Source organism: Maylandia zebra, linkage group LG19, assembly GCF_041146795.1.
Source record: "Maylandia zebra isolate NMK-2024a linkage group LG19, Mzebra_GT3a, whole genome shotgun sequence".
NCBI lineage: Eukaryota > Metazoa > Chordata > Actinopteri > Cichliformes > Cichlidae > Maylandia > Maylandia zebra.
In genome coordinates this window covers 31,263,283-31,278,793 of record NC_135185.1, presented here as the reverse complement: position 1 = coordinate 31,278,793, position 15,511 = coordinate 31,263,283, and the positions used below count along the sequence as shown (strand labels likewise).

Genomic DNA, 15,511 nt, shown 5'->3' with positions numbered 1-15,511 from the left:
TCATGAGTCTGTTCATTTGTGTTGGCTAATTTCTTATTATTTTTAAATGACCGCAAAGGTCATCCCGAGCGCCGCCTCGTTTAAAAAAAAAAAAAAAAAAAAAGTTCCATCAAGTCGGACATGAACACATCGAGTTACACCGGAAATACACAAGAGAGAAACCCTCTCCATAAAGCCACCAAACCTTTGTCATATTTGCGCATCACCGAGGGTTTATTTATTTATTTTGAGCCAACCACAGCTCGCATCCTGGTCACTGACTTGACGCGGAGGAGCGGAGCTCCAGACGCGCACTGAAACCAGATGTCACCACCAGCACATTTCCTCTGGCACCGAAGTATCTAACTGTCGTTTTTCCTTTTTTAAAAAAAAAACTTCCTGGATTGGCATTGCCCCAAAATAGAATAAATAAAAAAAAATCTTCTTTCCGTCTTTCATGTGAAGAATGGGCTGCGCAATATCAGGTCTCGCAGCAAAATCCGAGTTTGCAGAGAAGACTTCAGAGGATGCTGCTGCTGCCGCGTATCCCAGCGAGGACCAGATTCAGATGATTAAAGACTCGTGGAAAGTTATCCGGGACGATATAGCCAAAGTTGGGATAATTATGTTCGTCAGGTAGGACTTTTCTGATGTTTGGAGAATTTCAGGCAATTCAGAATCGAATAAAATACTAATTTAGTGAAGCGGTATGTAAGGATGGGGGGTGGTGTTATAATAAATTCTTTAGTTTTATGAAGTCACACTGAGTCCTTTAAGATATTGTATTGTAATGGGTTGCATCACTTTGTTGTTGCTTGTTACGCAGAAGAAGGAAAAAAAAGAAGTAAAAATGTCTATTCATTTCAGTCTGATCATCCAATCAGAGCTTAATGAAACGCTGTGACCTGCAGAGGAAGGGGTCTGTAAAGTATCTTGGTGAGCTACTGTGATGATGACATGCCTGAATTCTATCTCCATCACTCCCTCCCCCGTCTCCATGTCCCCCGGAAGCTTGAAACAGATCCCCCCCACCCACACACCCACACACACACACACACACACACACACCCGCGCACCTCCCTTCATATCACTCCAAATCACATCCTAATGTCATCACGTGATAGTAACAATAACATTATCAGAACTCCGGGTCTCCCATAGTACTATACAATTAAAGGCATTAGCCATCAGGCAAATTCATTTTAGCAATTAGGATGATAACTAGCTTCCGGGAAAACATCTTTAGCCCTTTGGCACTTGGCAGGGAAATGAGACAAATGAGAGGATATGGTGATGTAGACTGTCAGTCTTTAGAGTGAAGAGAGACTATTTGTGGCCAGAAGCCCAATGAAAGATGCCTGGAGTGAGTTAAAGCGATTGACCTTAAGTGTTGGCCTGAAAATACACGGGCCTCTCGTGGGCCAGGGACACCCCAGGGTACAAATGTCACCATGGCCTGCAACTCCTGATTGAACAGCAATGGTTACAATGAAACAACAAATGGGAATTGCCTGTTTGTCACTGGTGTTTTCACTTTACTCCTCAGCAAGTGAATTTTTATCTGTGAAATTTACCCAAAGTAAGGTGCATCAAAGGTGGAGTAGCATATCTGTGAACAACACAGAAATGAATGCAACGTCTGTGCAATGCCAATTAAAATTCCACTTGAGCCATTCAGAGTGCTACGTTGTCTGCATATGTTATGCATGCTTGCATGCACACTCCATGTCCACAAGAGATTAACAATGGAAGAAAATAACAAGCTGTCTATGTGTCGCCAGTGTGCTGACAGTCGTGAAATAAGAGCTTCAATTTCATCAGTGAAGCTGGCGAGCATCTCGGTATGAGTAGCGAGAAGGAAAGTGTCCCAGCTCTCTCATCGCGGATGAACTTTGCTACTGAAAAAAAACAACAACACAAAAACAGTAACACTGTGCAAATATCACAGCATTGTTTCTTCAACTTTGTGCAGCTGAACTGAATGAAAAAGATACAATTACGTGCACGTTTCTCATGTGTGATGCTGTAGGTAATAAAGCGCATGGTGTATCCACATGTTGCTTAACTTGTCAGCTCTACGCATTCAGTTAAATGATAAAGACTAGAGAAACTGGAGGAAGAAACAGGGAGACATGATAGTAAGATGTGCTTTAACAGTACTTAAAAGCTCATACAAACATGCTGCTATGCATGCTTCCTCAGACCTCTGGGCATTTTGGTGAGCTTGTGTAAAAGCTAGAGAGCTATGGGTATGTTTTGCAGCATTCATTAGAGTCTCTGACACCTCTCCCAGCACCTCTAGCCATCTCTTTATCTTCCAAGGTTGTACATGTGCCCTTTTTTTTAAATCTCAGGTTTAAAAATGCAGGATTGCTTTCTTTCAAAGGGCCACAGGGAATAAAAGCAAAACAGCAAAACTGCCACACCCATCATCATTTTACATGTTATTATTTCCCATTAATCCTTAACCCAGAGTTAGAAATCAGCACCGTACATGTCCAAGTTGTCTGTGTAGCACTACAGGTAACAAATTTTCACAGTAAGCAGTGCTATTTGTGTTGTTAGCTAATAATTAAGAATTATTGTTGTTTCTCTGATAATATAATCAGCTCATAATTACTTCTGGTAATGCAGAGCTTTAACACACTCTGAATAGTGTCTTCTTCAGAACAGGGCACATCAAACTTTACCTTAACCCACATTTTGTAGGTTTGCACAGGTATCAGCCACAATAAACACAATAAACAGTTTTTCTTTGATGAGTATCTGATATTACCTGATGTTTCATATCGGTGGAAATGTGATGCCTATCCTATCTCGTTAAGTTTGATGTGAATTAAAATCAACAGCTTCTCCCAGTCACCCTCTTTTTTTAAGCTTATATTTTCCTCCCCTGATTGTCTGACAACATTTCAGATGCCTGTCACAATGCTTTTCTTCCACGATGATGAAAACACAGAATTACCATAAGCCTTAGATCTCAGTGTGAGCACAACAGCACTCACATCCATGGGAGGCAGCTGTGTATTCTGGTAGCATGACTAATCACAGCTACCTCAGCTGGAGACTGAAAGGATCTCTGATTGGTTGGTAACATGCTTAAACATATCTGGTTAGAGAAACTGGCTTAGAGTTCAAGTCAGAAGACGCAAGCAAGGAGCAGTGGCTCATTTAATTGAGACTCTGAATCTGAGAGGGCGGCTCGCCCAGAGCCACGGGTGGAATTGAGTGTAAGGCCTAACAGGCTAACAAAGTCATGACCCCCGTGGCCTGTTTCTGATTGCAAATGTTGGCTGTGAAAACCGGAAGGCGCTGACTATAAGCAGCACTAGAGTAAGATCCAAAAGGCACAATCAGATCTCTATTCAAAGTGTCTATTTTAGAGAATGACTCAAGGGTGAGAGAAAATCCTCTAATTGCGTCGCTGATGAGGTGAAATCAGCACAGCAAAAACAGGATAATAAATGTGTGACTGTCCATCTTAAAACTCTGGGGTTTATATCATCTTAACTCTGGGGGAGAGGTTTGTTTTGGTGTGGGAATGAATGTGACAGGCTGTTACACGAGTGGCTCTGAGAGGCTCACGGATGGCTGCTTGTACTTGTTGTCATGGCAAACAGGTTGTTTGAGACCCATCCTGAATGCAAGGACGTCTTTTTCCTCTTCCGAGATGTGGAGGACCTGGAGAGGTTGCGGACCAGCCGAGAACTCAGGGCGCACGGCTTGCGGTCAGTCACGGACTCTACATCCCAGCACGTCCACACACCAGCATCTCGAACAACACTGAAAAAACAGCAAATTAAACATAGCATACACACCAAAGGGGAAGACAATATCTTTCACGTAAACTCAAATTTACTGCTACTATATATATATATATATATATATATATATATATATATATATATATATATGGTTTTATTTTTATAGTACTAGTTCACAATCACAGATATCTCAAGGCATTTTATATTGTAAGCTAAAGACCCTAAAAATATAAGAAAATTTCAACAAACTCACAGTTCTTACTTGGTGATGGTGGGGAGGAAGAACACTCTTTTAACAGGAAGAGGTTGTCTGGCAGAACCAAACTGAGGGAGGAGCATCCATCTGTTGTGACAAAAACAATCTCTGCACCCTCTGACATGCATCAGTCCTTCTTTTGATTGTGTTATAAGATTAGGTCCATTTTGATAGCCCGTTTGTAGCATCTCAACCTAGCATAGATCTGCAGTTTACTCCACTATAGCTACTCCAGCTTGCCTTATTAAACATTTTTAAACAAACAAAGGGTCATGTTGCCTCCTCTAATCTGAAGTAGCTCAAGTTTCTGGTTGTTGTCCATGTGCTTCTTTAGCCTTCTTAGAACCATTGTTAGCTTTAGCCATCTTCTGCCAACAGATGACACACTCAACCTGAAGCAACAGGTTTTATTATTTCACTCTTTCATTGTTCAGTGTCTGATAACTATCCGGTCATTAAGTGATGACATGACGAATCCTACTTCCGGGTCTAAAGTAGTTAGTAGTAGTTAGTAGTAGTCTGCGTTTAATATGGCTTTTGTGTTGTTAACATGTTTAATGTTTTGTATTTTCTTCTATTTGATCTCAAAAAGCTCCTAAAACAGTCAGTGATCACTGTTGACCTCCCCCTTTTATTACCGCTAATCATTTATTTAAGCTCAGTTTTTAAAACCTTAGGATGTAACTGCAGCCCAGCCCATGCAGCAGTACATGAATGACTAACCTCGTATTGTGGATGGATCAGTTGTTCTCCTGGCTGAAGTTTGGTCCTTTTACAGCATCCTGCCATGCGATTACATTTGTTCCTGACCACCGAGAACACTCACGTTAACTTTTATCGAGTGGAAAAAAAGTTAGCTTGTTTATATTATGCTAACATAGCTGTGTCGCTAGCGGTCATGTAGCACATCATTATATACCAGCTAGCCCAACTTCAGTAACCCTACAAACGTCACTGCTGTTTAGTTTTCTGTCTTCATTTATGCTGGAAGTGATAGCAGAGCTGTACGTTTTAATTTGTTTCCAAAACCCCGCAGTCAGGACATGCTATATTGTATTTAGATAGAAGCTAGCGAGCTAACTCCATGGTAACTTCTAACTCCGTTAAATGTCATAAATTCCGTTTTCATGGATGCCTGGATGTTAAACTCAATTGTTACACCTGGTAGAGCAGAACACTGATCGTTTTATTAAAGATGAAAGACTTTAGACAGTTTTTCAACTCTCAGTAATGCCACAGTGATCGTTTGATATATGGACCTGCAGCGGAGTTTAGACCCAGACGGCTAGTGACGTCAGACTGAACAATCGGATTGACAGGGATCCCTTTTGACCTAATTTTTTAAAGTACACACGCACACACACACACACAAAAAAAAAAATATATATATATTTATATATATATATATATATATATATATATATATATATAGGCAGCACGGTGGTTAGCACTGTTGCCGCACAGCAAGAAGGTCCTGAGTTCAATTCCTCCATCAGGCTGGGGTCTTTCTGTGTGGAGTTTGCATGTTCTCCCCGTGTTTGCGTGGGTTCTCTCCGGGTACTCCGGCTTCCTCCCACCGTCCAAAGACATGCAGCTTGTGGGGATAGGTTAATTGGATAATTCAAATTGCCACTAGGTGTGAATGTGCGAGTGAATCTGAGTGTGAATGGTTGTCTGTCCCTATGTGTTAGCCCTGCGACAGACTGGCGACCTGTCCAGGGTGTACCCCGCCTCTCGCCCTATGACAGCTGGGATCGGCTCCAGCGCCCCCCGCGACCCTGAAAAGGATAAGCGGTAGCGAATGGATGGATGGATGGATGGATGGATATATATATATATATATATACACACACACACCCACCCAGCACGCCCCTGCGGGCGGTTTATCCTTCAAGCTCGGGTCCTCTACCAGAGGCCTGGGAGCTTGAGGGTCCTGCGCAGTATCTTAGCTGTTCCCAGGACTGCGCTCTTCTGGACAGAGATCTCTGATGTTGTTCCCGGGATCTGCTGGAGCCACTCGCCTAGCTTGGGAGTCACCGCACCTAGTGCTCCGATTACCACGGGGACCACCGTTACCTTCACCCTCCACATCCTCTCGAGCTCTTCTCTGAGCCCTTGGTATTTCTCCAGCTTCTCGTGTTCCTTCTTCCTGATATTGCTGTCATTCGGAACCGCTACATCGATCACTACGGCCGTCTTCTTCTGTTTGTCTACCACCACTATGTCCGGTTGGTTAGCCACCACCATTTTGTCCGTCTGTATCTGGAAGTCCCACAGGATCTTAGCTCGGTCATTCTCCACCACCCTTGGGGGCATCTCCCATTTTGACCTCGGGACTTCCAGGTTATACTCGGCACAGATGTTCCTGTACACTATGCCGGCCACTTGGTTATGGCGTTCCATGTATGCCTTGCCTGCTAGCATCTTGCACCCTGCTGTTATGTGCTGGATTGTCTCTGGGGCATCTTTACACAGCCTGCACCTGGGGTCTTGCCTGGTGTGATAGACCCCAGCCTCTATGGATCTTGTGCTCAGAGCTTGTTCTTGTGCTGCCATGATTAGTGCCTCTGTGCTGTCTTTCAGTCCAGCTTTGTCCAGCCACTGGTAGGATTTCTGGATATCAGCCACCTCCTCTATCTGCCGGTGGTACATACCATGCAGGGGCCTGTCCTTCCATGATGGTTCCTCGTCTCCCTCCTCTTTCTTGGGTTTCTGCTGCCTGAGGTATTCACTGAGCACTCGGTCAGTTGGGGCCATCTTCCCAATGTATTCTTGGATGTTTGTTGTCTCATCCTGGACTGTGGTGCTGACACTCACCAGTCCCCGGCCCCCTTCCTTCCGCTTAGCGTACAGCCTCAGGGTGCTGGACTTGGGGTGAAACCCTCCATGCATGGTAAGGAGCTTTCTTGTCTTTATGTCAGTGGCTTCTATCTCCTCCTTTGGCCAGCCTATTACCCCAGCAGGCTACCTGATCACGGGCAGGGCGTACGTGTTGATGGCCCGGATCTTGTTCTTACCATTCAGCTGACTCCTCAGGACTTGCCTGACCCTCTGCAGGTACTTGGTGGTTGCAGCTTTTCTAGCGGCCTCTTCATGGTTCCCATTCGCCTGCGGGATCCCCAGGTACTTGTAACTGTCCTCTATGTCTGCAATGTTGCCTTCTGGTAGTTCAATCCCCTCAGTTCTGACTACCTTCCCTCTCTTTGTTACCATCCGACTACACTTCTCCAGTCCGAACGACATTCCAATGTCATTGCTGTATAGCCTGGTAGTATGGATCAGTGAATCGATGTCTCGTTCACTCTTGGCATACAGCTTGATGTCATCCATGTACAGGAGGTGGCTGACAACTGCTCCGTTCCGTAGTCGGTATCCGTAGCCAGTCTTGTTAATGATCTCACTGAGGGGGTTCAGGCCTATGCAGAACAGCAGTGGGGACAGAGCATCTCCTTGGTAGATCCCGCACTTGATGGTGACTTGTGCTATGGGCTTGGAGTTGGCCTCTAGTGTTGTACGCCACATCCCCATTGAGTTCCTGATGAAGGCTCTTAGGGTCCCATTGATCTTGTACAATTCTAGGCATTCCAGTATCCAGCTGTGGGGCATTGAGTCATAGGCCTTCTTGTAATCAATCCAGGCAGTGCACAGGTTGGTCAGTCTGGTCTTGCAGTCTCGGCTGATTGTTCTGTCTACCAGTAGCTGGTGTTTTGCGCCTCTGGTATTCTTGCCAATTCCTTTCTGTGTCCCGCTCATGTATTGACCCATGTGCCTGTTCATCTTAGCCGATATGATGCCTGACAGGAGCTTCCATGTAGTACTGAGGCAGGTTATTGGTCGGTAGTTGGAGGGGACCGGTCCCTTCTTGGGGTCCTTGGGGATCAGGACCGTCCGGCCTTCAGTTAGCCATTCCGGGTGTCTCTCGTTAACTAGCAGCTGGTTCATTTGTGCTGCCAGACGCTCGTGGAGTGCAGTCAGCTTCTTCAGCCAGTAGGCGTGAACCATGTCGGGCCCTGGTGCTGTCCAACTCTTCATACTGGAGACCCTTTCTTGGATATCTGCCACTGTGATGGTTACTGGACCCTGTTCAGGGAGGTCGCTGTGGTCTGCCCTCAGATCCTCTAGCCACTGAGCATTGCCGTTATGGGTTGCATCCTTCTCCCATATGCTCTTCCAGTATTGCTCCGTCTCCAGCCTTGGTGGTGCTGTTCTCTTATTGTTCCCTTGCCACTGAGAGTACACCTTGGCTGGTTCTGTGGAGAACAGCTGGTTTATTCTCCTGCCTTCTATCTCTCTGGTGTACCTCCTCAAGCGGCTGGCCAAGGCTGTGAGTCTTTGCTTGGCAGTTTCCAAGGCCTCAGGTATGGACAGCTTGCTGTATTTCTTAGGCACCTTATTTGTCGCACCTTTCTGCAACTCCGTTAGTTGGCTAACCTCCCTCCGTGCTACTTTGATCTTGCCCTCTAGCCTCCTTCTCCATGGAGGGTACTGCCCCTTGTGGCTGTTCAACTTGTAGCCAAGCATCTCACTGATCACTGCTGCCGTATTGTAGATCAGCTTGTTAGTGTCGGTAATCGTGGTTGTAGGTATTGCCCGTAGTGCTGCATTAACATCATCTAGCAGACCTTCTGAGGGTACTTCACGTAATCTTGGTAACCGGCTACGGGGGATCCAGGTTTCAAGCTTCCAAAAAAAAAAAAAAAAAAAAAATAGGATATATATATATATATATATATATCCATCCATCCATCCATCCATCCGCTTCCACTTATCCTTTTCAGGGTCACGGGGGGCGCTGGAGCCTATCCCAGCTGTCATAGGGCGAGAGGCAGGGTACACCCTGGACAGGTCGCCAGTCTGTCGCAGGGCTAACACACAGGGACAGACAACCATTCACTCGCACATTCACACCTAGTGACAATTTAGATTAATCAATTAACCTATCCCCACAAGCTGCATGTCTTTGGACGGTGGGAGGAAGCCGGAGTACCTGGAGAGAACCCACGCAAACACGGGGAGAACATGCAAACTCCACACAGAAAGACCCCGGCCTGATGGAGGAATTGAACTCAGGACCTTCTTGCTGTGCGGCAACAGTGCTAACCACCGTGCCGCCTCTCTCTCTCTCTCTCTCTCTCTCTCTCTCTCTCTCTCTATATATATATATATATATATATATATATATATATATATATATATATATATATATATATATATATATATATATATATATATATATATATATATATATATAGATAGATAGATAGATAGATAGATAGATAGATAGATAGATAACTATTATTGAGCAGCTACAGCATGGAGATCTTTTATGAAGCACTTCACATAAATTTGAAAGCACTCTTGAAAATACAGTCTGCAGAAATAACACTTTAGGTAATGTAGCTGAACTTGTGTTCTAGGTGAGCATTTTCAAATATAACAGTGGGATACAGCAGACTGGTAACGGTATGTGGGAAATCCCACAATAGATGACACTTATGTTATATAAAACACACCAAGTGGAAAAAAAATAGAAATCGACTGAATAGGAAATGATTCATTCATGCGGTAAAGGTTTCCGATTCCAAAAAAACAACCGCATGACTTTTCATAAATCAAATGATAAAACATCAGTGACGCGTGCATCCTTCTCTTAATATTGTTCAATCCATGTGTAGCAACAAATGGGCCTATTTCATAACTTGATTGTGCTTACCGCCTAAAAACAAATTATTTCTGTTTTTCACATATTAAAAAAAAAGCTCCCCAAAAATCTTCCAGATAGCCCCTAGGGGAAATATCCACTAGGGTCCAAGCACCCTGTGCTCTAATGGGTATTTAGGGCGGTGTGTGTGTTGGTTGGGGGGGGGGGACACAAACTCAAATAAATGTCCATATTTCTTGAAGTGAAAGAAACACATCACCCACATGAGGTACATTCATGTGGCAACGATCGTTTTTAGACCACAAAAGAACTTTATCACAAGACTTATGTTCTAGAATAACAAGAACAGATGATTAAACCATGTTGTGCATATCACACACCATAACAATAAACCACAGGTTATCATATAATCAGAGTGTCACTCGGTGCTTTCCAGTCCAAAGCAGAAGGAGCTCATAACATCCATCACTGGCACTTGTCGCTGTTTCCCAGCGTGCATCGTGCCTCTCTGTGTTTTTCTACACATGAGGCCAAAACACCCAATTACTGCCTGAGGACCTGAAGGTGCAGAGGGTAGCGTGGGGCTGCTGCAGCCACGGCGCAGGCGGAATTCCAGCCTGAACCAGCAGCTCATAAATTCACCGCTACAGCCAAATGGCTCTTCAGGTGCACTTGTTGGGGATCGGCACCAATGTCCAGGTTGGGCTGCGAGACAGAACTAGGAGGGAGCTAAATCAGCTCTCATCCTTTGTTCCATCTTTGAGGCTATCAAACACATATTTTACAGCAAACAGACAGACTCACACAAACAAAGAAAACTGATACTGTGTTCTTTTATGTAGAGAGATATTTGTCTTCGGGGAGGGATAAAGTATTGTGAGAGGAGCTGGTTGGCTTTCAGCTCAGAGGAACTGATAGATGCACATCGATCTTATATATTCTCATTGGCATGAGAGTCTGCAGCCTTTCAGCACAGACGAGTGTCATCTACAGTGGATGCGCATCACCTGATAGTTGCTCCCTGCTAATTCACGACTGAATGGTGGATCGATAAAGCTGAGTGTGTTTTTCAATCTGTTGCAGGGTGATGTCTTTTATTGAAAAAAGTGTGGCTAGACTGGACCAGCTGGACAGACTGGAGGCTCTGGCTCTGGAGCTGGGGAAAAGCCATTATCATTACAACGCCCCGCCTAAGTACTACAGCGTAAGGCCCCCGATGATCCCCAACAGCTTTGAGCTGCTGTTTGTTTGTGTGTGATGCTGCTTTGTTTGGAGAGGCGTACACATATTTTTTAATTTGTGCTGATGGTGTAGCGCTTTATTAGCCATTATATAACGAGACCCCTAAAGTCACAGCAGCCGAATTAGCTGACGCACATCCCCAATCTGCAAAAATGCTTTACCCACCCGCTCTTGCAAATAGCACATAACAATCCATGAGCACATTAGCATCTCACATTATTATTTTTATTTATTTATTTATTTTTTCCCAGTATGTCGGAGCAGAATTCATCTGCGCCGTGCAGCCCATCTTGAAGGAGAGGTGGACGGCCGAGCTGCAGGAGGCGTGGAAGGTAAGGAGCCTGTGACCTGTGAGTCTCTCCACCTCCCGTTCTGGTTAAATAACCTCGTGGAATAGATGTGATGGCTGCGACCATCACAGCAGCAACGCTGGTTCCTGCTCGACTCCCTTCCTTAATGCTCCGCGTTATATGTCAAGATGGAGACTAATGCAACACAAGTTTGACTGATGGTAAAATCTACATCTCACTGAACCATGCAAGAGGGTGCTGAGCAGGTGGAAAGTGTTTGTGTCACGACGAGTTTTATCACTCTAAGACGTTTTTTTTTTAAATGAAAGATTGCTGACGCTGCCCAGAGAGAAACGTTTTAACAGCTGTAAAGAAAAATCCAAATGCTTAGATCTAAAGTATAATATCCACATAAAAACTGTGCATCCTTTTCCATTTTGACCCTCTCCTGCTCTCTAGTGGCTAATGCTGGTTTGTCACACGTCAGCAAAGTTTAAAGTTCATAATCTGCTAATACATTTGCAAAACGTCAGTCAAGTCCTACCTTAACATTTTCAGAGGAATGTTTTGTATTCTGTGTGTGTGTTTCTTAAGCCACTTAATACTAACCTATGAATCATTCAAGCACAAAAAAGAAGCTTAAATTGAGGGATTTGGGGAGTGTTATGTCCACACATAACAGGTAATTTAGCAATGAACTCATTTTAAATCGTATCTTTAGGCCCTTTGTTACTAGAAGCCTGTCAAATAAAACAAACGATTTGTTCCCATGTCTTTGTCTGAATTGGCAAAGCAAAACCTTTTTAAAAATGCCAAAGATAACACCAGTTTAAAGACATGAAATGTTTTCACCAACAAGGTGATTCTCAAAGACCTTTATCTCACAGTGCAGTAAGTTTGTGAAAGTGTGTATTAAATTACACACAGAAGAGGGAACTGCTAAAACCTGATGACAAAAGCTTCACACTTCAAGGGTCAGCATGTGTGTAATGCTTATTGTTTCTGATCCAGACCATGTTCCAGTTTGTGACCAGCCTCATGAACCAGGGATACCAGGAAGAGAGCGCCCGGCAGCGCCAGCTCGCGCTATCCCCGAAGGAAAGACCGGACAAGAGAAACACAGCGCTATGAGACAGCACTTCTTTTAAACGCCACACAGACTGTTATCACCAGTACAGCACAAAAATGCAGTTTGTAAATAGCGTATTAACCGTAATGTTTTCCGTCTTGCTCACGTTTGGTCCTTTAGTATTTCAACAGACAAAAACGAGCTGTGACTGTTTAGAAAGCACTTTATTTTTGAATTTAAATTCTGCTGCTGTCCTCTTGTATGAGAGCAGGACTCTGGTATCACGGTGGGACAAACACAAATGGGTGGAAACATTTTCTGGCTGCAGTCAAACATGCTTTGTGATTGTGATAAACAAAAAAAGGCATCTGAATTACAGCCAATACTCCTCTCTGTATTTATAACTCAAACATGCTTTCAGTAAATCTGCAGCTTTCAACATTTTCTGCACTATTGAACCAAATCATGACATCATTCAGACATTAGCTGAAGCTGTAATATACATATTGGTGTTAAAGTATTTAAGACAGCCAGTTTAACAGCTTGGTATCGGTATGTAAAAACAGTGACTAGAATATTAGTTGTGCCTCTAAAGACATAATAAAAAAATACAGTACATGACATTTGACCCCACCAGAAAAACAAAACAGGACATTTGGTTCTACGTGAAAACTCAAACTGACATTTAAATCCAATTTCATGAAAAAAGAAAAAAATGAAACATCTAAAACCAGCTGAATTAGAATGAGCTAGCACAACTTTTATTTTTAGCTGGCAACATAACATAAATATGCTCTAACAATTAAATAGAGTGAAGGGCTGTTAATCATCGGGCTCCAGAGGCAGCAGAACTTTTGAGAATCTGGTCCCGAAGCAGAAATGGTGGAGATGATGAATGAGAAATCCTCAGTTTTCTGTTCCAAATGGCACTGGGCAGTCAGGGATGAGATGTTATCATGCAAACAATGGCATAATATCAAAGCAGTCCGTGAATCTGAGGCCTTGAATGAATGGGAGGAAAGCAGATTGGGGGCTGCAGATCACATGGAGCCCTCTCCCACTCCCCTCAGTGCGAACCAGTTTAGGTACCCAAGGTTGTCTTAGAGTCTCTTGCTCATTGGGTGGCTTTGGTTTTCTTGCTTTTGCTTTTCTTGTCTTTCTTCTTAAGTCCATCCATATGAGCTCTGAGGAGGTTAGAGTACGCCTGAAAATGAAAGAAGTACAAATGGTGGATTTATCAAAGAGGCAAAACTTTAAGAAAAATATGGTAGTTTCAGTCTTATATGGAGATCAAAAAAGATTTTAGATGAAAACTTGCTCAACCTACCATCTGAAATTTGATAACTTCTTTGGTGCTGACCTGAAATTATAAGTGAAAAATCAGGATTAACCAGCTGTGGGGACGGCAAAGCATCTCAAAATTTAAATCTTAAAGCAACTCACCACTGTGCTAATTTTCTTCTTGCCGTCAGTCGCTCTGAGGAGACATTTGTTGTCTGCAGGTTCAAAAGACTCCGCGTGGCCCTTTCTGGGCACCGGTTTGGTTCTCCCATCATCTGGAAGAATGAAAGACTCTTATTAAAACTGCATAAATATAAATAAATACATTTTGAAACATGGAAATTCACAGCTTGGTTGTCGCTTTTAGAAAAACCCACTTACACTTCTTTAATGTGATGACAACACTGCCTGATGTTCTGCATTTCTGGAAGAGCCGTGTCAGCTCTGTGAGAAACTGGACAACAGGAGGAGAAAGAAAAAAGATGTGAAATCAAGCTAACAGTCATGCAAAGTAGTTTAAGCATGGTCAGCAAGATTATGTAAAAACTACACCGCCGAATTTCATGAAACTTGGTGAGAAGGTGAAGCATTGGTGGAGAAAGAATTAGTTTAAATTCGGTGTGGATCCAGATTATTTTATTTAAAAGTACCGATTAGAGAATTGGCCTCGATAGATGATACAGACTGCCTTACTAGTAATATTTTATGAAACCGTTAATCCTAATCGTAACAATAAGATTTTTATTACTTATTTTCACTATTGCTAATCTTACGCTAATACATAAAAGGAGACGAGAGGACAAGACATTTCAAGCATTTAATGCTACTGCACTGCTCCACAAAACTGCAACAGTTTAGCTAAGTGTAATCCAATTTAACAAGTGGCAGCTGGAGATAATGTTAACAACACCTGGCTGAGAACCTACTGATTTCGGTTAGCTCCGTTTTGACCTGAACAATCAAATTATGCCAGAAAGTACAACTTTAAAGTCTAAGACCAGTCTTAGCTTCAGAGCTAACTGCTAATCTCAGTCTGCCTACTGGCGTGTCTAACATTGTGGCTATTAGCAAGCTAGCTTTACGACAGCTAAAGAATACAATGTCTGCTTCTATCGCATAGTCAACAACAGGCCGAGTTATTAACGAGGTATATTTGCTCTTACCGAATCATTTTCCAACAGCACCATGTCTCTGACTTCAGTTGTGGTGTTAACTCACTAACCGCAAGATAACTGCTGTGAAGCACACGTAGCCTACTGCACAAGCCGAAGCCCCGCCCTGCGACCTCATGACCTGTGCGCGATAGCTTTACCTCACACTGCCGCCTACTGTTCGGGAGGGCAAAAACAAGCAATGACACACTTGTTTTGTAAGAAGTTTTAAAGCAGGGCTGCCCAATCCCAGTCCTCGAGAGCTACTATCCTGCAGCTTTTAGATGCATCCCTACTCCAACACAGCTGAATCAAATGAATGGCTTGTTATCAGGCCTTTGCCAAACACGATGGCATGCTGAAGAGGTAACCAAACCATTTGATTCAGCTGTGTTGGAGTAGGGATGCATCTAAAAGCTGCAGGACGGTAGCTCTCGAGGACTGGGATTGGGCACCCCTGTTTTAAAGGAAACATTTGTACATTAATATCCATAAATTCCGCCGTCAGCTGATAAATGGTAAATGACCTGTATAGGGACTAGTAAAGCGCTATATAAATACAGCGCTTTACTAGTCCCTAAGGACCCCAAAGCGCTTTACATATCCAGTCATCCACCCATTCACACACTGGTGATGGCAGCTACATTGTAGCCACAGCCACCCTGGGGCGCACTGACAGAGGCGAGGCTGCCGGACACTGGCGCCATCAGGCCCTCTGACCACCACCAGTAGGCAACGGGTGAAGTGTCTCGCCCAAGGACACAACGACCGAGACTGTCCAAGCCGGGGCTCGAACCGGCAACCTTCCGATTACAAG

General features: G+C 43.7%; 2 protein-coding genes across 2 annotated transcripts; one reads left to right on the top strand and one right to left on the bottom strand.

Annotated features, from left to right (window-relative positions):
* The first annotated feature begins 286 nt into the window (after positions 1-286).
* Positions 287-12,873, top strand: xgb (x globin). The gene is made up of 5 exons (XM_004540799.4): positions 287-615; positions 3,600-3,707; positions 10,745-10,865; positions 11,155-11,235; positions 12,205-12,873. The coding sequence occupies exons 1-5, from the start codon at positions 446-448 to the stop codon at positions 12,322-12,324; spliced, it is 600 nt and encodes a 199-aa protein (XP_004540856.1). The 5' UTR covers positions 287-445; the 3' UTR covers positions 12,325-12,873.
* srp14 (signal recognition particle 14) lies at positions 12,468-14,880 on the bottom strand. The gene is made up of 5 exons (XM_004540800.3): positions 14,707-14,880; positions 13,925-13,997; positions 13,706-13,818; positions 13,590-13,622; positions 12,468-13,466 (listed from the first exon to the last, which is right to left on the bottom strand). The coding sequence occupies exons 1-5, from the start codon at positions 14,728-14,730 to the stop codon at positions 13,377-13,379; spliced, it is 333 nt and encodes a 110-aa protein (XP_004540857.1). The 5' UTR covers positions 14,731-14,880; the 3' UTR covers positions 12,468-13,376.
* Positions 14,881-15,511: the final 631 nt, after the last annotated feature.